The 7,708-nt window shown below is 47.3% G+C and overlaps 1 protein-coding gene across 1 annotated transcript in view; it reads right to left on the bottom strand.

Moving 5' to 3' along the window:
* Window positions 1-7,708, bottom strand: part of LOC101855292 — a gene marked incomplete at its 3' end in the record, with an annotated part of 41,206 nt that overhangs the window by 22,989 nt on the left and 10,509 nt on the right. Inside the window, 3 exon segments of the mRNA XM_035972524.1 lie at window positions 719-908; window positions 3,205-3,317; window positions 4,818-7,464. Coding sequence (XP_035828417.1) covers window positions 719-908; window positions 3,205-3,317; window positions 4,818-7,464 — 2,950 coding nt within the window.

The following is a 7,708-nucleotide window of genomic DNA, read 5'->3' as shown; positions in this document are numbered from 1 at the left end:
AACACAGAAAACAGAAGAAAGGAATGATCCAATCAAGGTAGAACACAGAAAACAGAAGAAAGGAATGATCCAATCAAGGTAGAACACAGAAAACAGAAGAAAGGAATGATCCAATCAAGGTAGAACACATGATTACAAGCAGCAAAACTAAGAGGAAAAACTCAAAGCTGGAACTGACAACATCAAAGAGAACCAAAACAAAACGATAATTCACGCCCAAGAAGAATGGACTGGAAATTAGACACAGAAGTTCTCCGACTTGGTTATCTATCAAACAGTAAGTGTAAACGATCTGTCAGCAGAAATGATGACCATCCACTGGCCATTTCAACTGTGCTGGGCGCTCAAAGTGGGTCATTTTATCAGCACAAACGACAAACAATCAGATCCGTGACAAAGTAACAGCACTATAACTATTCCCCCCCCCCCCCAAGAGAAAACAGGGATGCCACTGTAATTTTGTGAAAACAGCTGAAAATTTACACATTTTCATTTACAAACATGGTGGTACACAGAAAGAAACGCTGAAAATAATAAATCTTTGGAAAATGGATTTCAGTGGAGACAATGAAAATAACAACAACCAAAAACCCTGGGACAAATGGCATCCCGGAGGGAGGGACAAATGGCATCCCGGAGGGAGGGACAAAACAACTCACATACACAAAGTACCCCCCCCCCCCCATGTGGACTTTGTTGTTCCGTGGGGCAAACTTACACTAGGGGCCTTGAACTTGACGTCAAACTTCTTGTTGGGGACAACGGACACGTAGTAGTACTGTCTCTTCTGGCCGTCCTCGTTGACCACAGTGGCCAGTTTGTGGATGGGGCCCGAGTTGGCTGTAAACACTTGTTTCTTCAGCACTTCTCCCGCAGAGGTGTACACCGTCTGGGTGCTGGACGTCTGTCTGAGGAACAGTGAACAAAACAACTGTACATATAGCTACACTCAGATACATGGATAGGAGATTAGGATTACTTGTGTATGTACACTCAGGTAGATGGATAGGAGATTAGGATTACTTGTGTATGTACACTCAGGTAGATGGATAGGAGATTAGGATTACCGGTCTATGTACACTCAGATAGATAGATAGGAGATTAGGATTACCTGTCTATGTACACTCAGATAGATAGATAGGAGATTAGGATTACCGGTCTATGTACACTCAGATAGATAGATAGGAGATTAGGATTACTGGTCTATGTACACTCAGATAGATAGGAGATTAGGATTACTGGTCTATGTACACTCAGATAGATAGATAGGAGATTAGGATTACTGGTCTATGTACACTCAGATAGATAGATAGGAGATTAGGATTACCTGTCTATGTACACTCAGATAGATAGGAGATTAGGATTACTGGTCTATGTACACTCAGATAGATAGATAGGAGATTAGGATTACTGGTCTATGTACACTCAGATAGATAGGAGATTAGGATTACTGGTCTATGTACACTCAGATAGATAGATAGGAGATTAGGATTACTGGTCTATGTACACTCAGATAGATAGATAGGAGATTAGGATTACTGGTCTATGTACACTCAGATAGATAGATAGGAGATTAGGATTACTGGTCTATGTACACTCAGATAGATAGGAGATTAGGATTACTGGTCTATGTACACTCAGATAGATAGATAGGAGATTAGGATTACCTGTCTATGTACACTCAGATAGATAGATAGGAGATTAGGATTACCGGTCTATGTACACTCAGATAGATAGGAGATTAGGATTACCGGTCTATGTACACTCAGATAGATAGATAGGAGATTAGGATTACCTGTCTATGTACACTCAGATAGATAGATAGGAGATTAGGATTACCTGTCTATGTACACTCAGATAGATAGATAGGAGATTAGGATTACCTGTCTATGTACACTCAGATAGATAGATAGGAGATCAGGATTACCTGTCTATGTACACTCAGATAGATAGGAGATTAGGATTACCTGTCTATGTACACTCAGATAGATAGGAGATCAGGATTACTTGTCTATGTACACTCAGATAGATAGATAGGAGATTAGGATTACTGGTCTATGTACACTCAGATAGATAGGAGATTAGGATTACCTGTCTATGTACACTCAGATAGATAGGAGATTAGCATTACCTGTCTATGTACACTCAGATAGATAGATAGGAGATTAGGATTACCTGTCTATGTACACTCAGATAGATAGGAGATTAGGATTACCGGTCTATGTACACTCAGATAGATAGGAGATTAGGATTACCGGTCTATGTACACTCAGATAGATAGGAGATTAGGATTACCGGTCTATGTACACTCAGATAGATAGATAGGAGATCAGGATTACCTGTCTATGTACACTCAGATAGATAGATAGGAGATTAGGATTACTGGTCTATGTACACTCAGATAGATAGATAGAAGATTAGGATTACTGGTCTATGTACACTCAAATAGATAGATAGGAGATTAGGATTACCGGTCTATGTACACTCAGATAGATAGGAGATTAGGATTACCTGTCTATGTACACTCAGATAGATAGATAGGAGATTAGGACTACTGGTCTATGTACACTCAGATAGATAGGAGATTAGGATTACCTGTCTATGTACACTCAGATAGATGGATAGGAGATTAGGAATACTTGCAGGAACAATTGGGCGCTTTTAAGGACAAGCGGGCTAACCCAAATTTCGGGGGTTTCCAGAAATCTTGACCTACACCAAAAGTGTGCATTGCCCTACCTAAAGGAGAAGTTTGGTTTCATTGGTGTGTATATTTGTTTGGTTATAGAGAAAACTCTCCTTGTCTTTTAAAGAAACTGAACAAGGGACAAAAACTTTACCTTTGATTTTCTCAAAAGAGTATTTTTCGGGATAGCCCCTTGTGCTCAAAAGCAACCAATTCCACAGTTGGGAAATCCCCTTTGGGTACGAAAGTTTTCTTAGCTTTCCTGATCTTGAGCAGAGAATGTGAGTGAAGCAAGACATTGGAAAGTTCAATAAAACAAGAACAAGTCTGATTGTGACCAGTGCAGTTTTGTACATTGTGTATTTGGATGGATAAAAAATGTCTTTAACTTTAACACCCCTCCACCCCCAACTCAAAAGTTTTCCAAGAACATTTTATGAAGGATATTTTGGTGCTTGGCAAGATTCACAAAAATCCATTGGCACATTCTTCAGTTGTAGCTACGGTATAGCACTGACTTCCCGCTGTCCCCGGTGTGTTCCCCCGTGGTGGTCTCTGCCAGCTCCACCTGTTCCTCCTCCAGCACTTGTTGCTTCAGACGGAGATCTCCCGCTCCACTCGGGGCAGCAGTCTGACACAGGGAATGGAACGCAGGAAAATATTAGGAAAAAAAAGGTACAGTGGTCTTAATTTATGCTTTCAATTAAAGCATGGAGATAAACATATGTCATTTGGAAGGACAGGGCCAGAGAATTCATCATTGGAGTTTTGAAAAGGCTACTAGGGCCTGTGGTTCTGTCTGGGCATTTAGAAAGGAAGATAAAAACAGCACAAGTAAGCAGCAGAAATGTGGTTGTCTAGACGGGACTGCTTTGGGTCCAATTTACAAACAAACTCATGGATGAAAGTGTCATGACAGAACTTAATACAGCGTGGTAAGTATTTTACTTTAGTTTTAGTAGAGGTTTTAGGGCGCTCACAACTGCATAAGGTCATATGAGCGCCAAGGAGTGGGTGTCAACAGAGAAGTCCTTACAGGGAATCAGACTTACTCTGCCCACCTCTCTTGCTTCAACAGCACAAAGTCTCCTTCAACTATCAAGGCACCCCGGAAATAGCGGGTCACAAGAGAGTGACAAACATACAAAAGAAGTAGCGGAAAAAATGACGATAGTAAGGATGAGGAAAGAAAAAGCAGCAGCTCCCTGTTGCTGTTGAGGCACAGTTGTGAGCATGACATTGATGAATCAGCCCATTTACAATTCTACTGTGCATTAAGTCCCCCCTTTGGGAATGACCTAAAGACAGTGTAAAGTATGGGGCTTGCTAAGAACAGAAACAGGAGGCTCAAATACCTCAGTCATGCAAGACCTGATGACAGCTGTACTTGAGGACAAATACCTCAGTCATGCAAGACCTGATGACAGCTGTACTTGAGGACAAATACCTCAGTCATGCAAGACTTGATGACAGCTGTACTTGAGGACAAATACCTCAGTCATGCAAGACCTGATGACAGCTGTACTTGAGGACAAATACCTCAGTCATGCAAGACCTGATGACAGCTGTACTTGAGGACAAATACCTCAGTCATGCAAGACCTGATGACAGCTGTACTTGAGGACAAATACCTCAGTCATGCAAGACCTGATGACAGCTGTACTTGAGGACAAATACCTCAGTCATGCAAGACCTGATGACAGCTGTACTTGAGGACAAATACCTCAGTCATGCAAGACCTGATGACAGCTGTACTTGAGGACAAATACCTCAGTCATGCAAGACCTGATGACAGCTGTACTTGAGGACAAATACCTCAGTCATGCAAGACCTGATGACAGCTGTACTTCAGGACAAACAAACAAACACACCAACAGACCAGATGACAGCTGTACTTCAGGACAAACAAACAAACACAACAACAGACCAGATGACAGCTGTACTTCAGGACAAACAAACAAACACACCAACAGACCAGATGACAGCTGTACTTCAGGACAAACAAACAAACACACCAACAGACCAGATGACAGCTGTACTTCAGGACAAAACAGAAGCAAAGAAAAATACGAGCAGAGCTTCTCCGATCAAGAGAAGGTAAAATGGAGCAAACAACAAAAGTACTAGTTACCTGGTCACTCTCCACCAGCACTTCCCCGTCCGACACAATCTTCACCTCATACTCCACGCCGTTGTCCAAGATCCGGACCTTTCCCAAGTTCTCCAGCTTCCCCGTGACAATCTCATCCTTCTCCGTCACTTCCTTCCTCTCATCCTCCTTCAGCAACACTTCCTTCCTCTCATCCTCCTGCAGCGACACTTCCTTCCTCTCATCCTCCTGCAGCGACACTTCCTCCTCCTGGGGTTCAGTTTTGACCACAGCGACAACCTCCGCCACGCCGGGCTCTAAAGCCAGCACATTCTCTGTCACAGACGACAGTTCTGAGGACTCAGCGACTGCTGTGTTCTCGTACAGCTCCGTGCCCTGCTCTGAGGCGTCAGCCGGGCCAGACGCCGGTGGTTCGGGTTCCTCTACTCCGGCCTCCGTCTTATCACCAGCAGGTTCTTCAACAAGCTGAGTCCCCGCGTCACTCGTCTCGCCGGCCACCTCAGCCGACGGCCCCTGGGTGTGGCTCCCCGTGTAGGCATGGTCGCACACGGTGGTCAGTGCTTGGGGAGACGCTAGCGAGGGGGAGGGACCTACCTCCGACTTCCTGCCACCAGAGTCCTGTTGTTTCACAGAACCTGCGCTAGCACTTGACTCATGAATAAGCTTGTCTGTGTTTGCAGACTCTTTAATGATAAACTTGCGCTGTTCTTTGAAGCGCTGTATCAAGATTTCCGACGCCGTTTTGGGATTTGCATCGGTCAGCTTCCCAGGAATGACCACAGACTTGAGTTGTGGACTCCCAGCCTTCTCGACAACTTCCTCTACCGCGGCTGTTTCCGATCCCAGAGGCAGTTTGGTGATGCGAATGACGGTGGGGCCACTTGAGCCAGGGGCAGCAGCACCTGGACCGGCCGCTGGCGTCTCTTTCACAACCTCCGCCTCTTCCCTGACCACCTGGCCGTGCCGTCCGGCCACAGAGACCCCGGCCTGGCCGTGCCGTCCAGCCACAGAGACCCCGGCCTGGCCGTGCTGTCCGGCCACAGAGACCCCGGCCTGAGCCTCCTGTACAGCGGCAGAGCTTGTAGAACACGGGGGAGACAAGATCAACACATTGTGGGGCGAGCCACCGCTCCGAGGCGGTTGGATGGAGCCATGCAAAGCTACTCCAACATGGCCGCCATTTGTTGTCACCGTCTCCGAATCTTTCTTCTCGCCAGCAACACTCGCAGGACCGGGGGTCAGGAGGGAGTAACTCTGTCCTGGTTTCTTCACCTGGGGGGTGGCAGTGGCCGTGTGAGCAGCTGGAGAGATCGCCTGTTTCAGAATCATGTTGAACGAGTTCTCTGGCTTGAGAACTCTCCCGTGGCCCTTGGCCGGATTGACGGGCTTGGAAGGACTCGAAGCCACACGTTCTTTCAGAATACTGGAAATTTTTGTCGCTTCCACCGACAGATTCAGGTATGTGGTTCCGTCTTCTGTGAGCACTGTGGCAAAGGGGGGATTATGCATCTCCCTCACAATATAGCCGTGCTGACTGCTGTTTGCCTGGTCCTGTATCCCGACCTGCTGGCAGTCAGGGCCTTGCCCACTCTCAACCTGTATGGACTTCCTCTCTAGATGAGCAGAGCCGCCCGACGTCTGTTCCCCGGGGGCTGGGTACGCGATGACAGTCATGTGCTGCCCATCTTTTCCTGTCAAGGTCATGTGCTGCCCGTCTTTTCTTGTCAAGGTCATGTGCTCGGTGTCTAGTTGGAATTGTTCTCCCGGAGCCTCACTACTCTCTTTGCCCGACTCCTGCTGCAAGTGGGGCCTGCGAGCTGAATGAGGGCCGGCCGACGCAGCAGAACTGATTTGTCCGTCTTCATTCACGATGACCAACTGACTGTCGCCAAGCGTCACAGCGGGAACGTCAGAGGTCTGCAGTGTGACAGTCGACACGTCGGAGGTCTGTAGCGTGACAGTCGACACATCAGTGGTTGGTAGCGTGACAGTCGACACGTTGGAGGTCTGTAGCGTGACAGTCGACACGTCGGAGGTCTGCAGCGTGACAGTGGCGACATCAGACACATCAGTGGTTTGTAGTGTCACAGCTTGCCCGTGCTCACCCACCACGCTGCTCTGGTCGGGGCCACCGCTGAGCGACACGCTCTCCTCCTGTGCAACCTCTGGCTCCATGCTGGTCTCTATCTCCTCCTGCACAACCTCCGGCTCCACGCTTGTCTCTATCTCCTCCTCCGACGCTGTCCCCACACTCGTCACTATCTCCTGTACTTGTACTGTACCTCCCTCCTGCACCTGCACCGCTCCCTCCTGCACCTGCACCGCTCCCTCCTGCGCCCACTTTTCCTGCCCGTGCACGGAGGAAGACACCACCGTCTCCTCACAGTCCAGGCCGTCTGCCGCCACAACTTCCTCCCCCTGGACCACACTGACCACCACACTGACGTCTACACTCATCTCTTCCACCCGCTCCATCACCTCAGTCCCCGCGGCAGGAAGTCGCTCACTGCCCCCATCAACGAGCGAGCCTGGTGCCGAGGGGGACAACTCTTTGCTGGGGCTCGCGGTCACCGGCTCTGTCACAATGTCTGAGCGGGAAGTTTTCTCTTGAGACGTGACCACCATGTTGGCTGGCAGCTCCAGGGTAGATATCCTCTTCTCTTCTTTGCTGCACAATACAAAACATGGATTTTCATCTCAAAAGTGCATGTTTCAGGAAAACAAAGATACCTAGTCATTATGGTTGGGTTTTTTATTGTTAAACGAAACTCCACTCATGGAAACTATCAGATGGAGAAAAAAGAAAAATGACTAGAAGTTTGAAAGAACAGCCCAGGAAAGAATGGGCAGAGTAAGCCTTCAAATGCAATGTTGCCAAAAGTTATTTCTGCCCTTAGCAGCAACCCCCCCCC

This window comes from Aplysia californica, unplaced genomic scaffold (genome assembly GCF_000002075.1).
Source record: "Aplysia californica isolate F4 #8 unplaced genomic scaffold, AplCal3.0 scaffold00728, whole genome shotgun sequence".
NCBI lineage: Eukaryota > Metazoa > Mollusca > Gastropoda > Aplysiida > Aplysiidae > Aplysia > Aplysia californica.
This window is presented reverse-complemented; position numbering and strand designations above follow the sequence as displayed.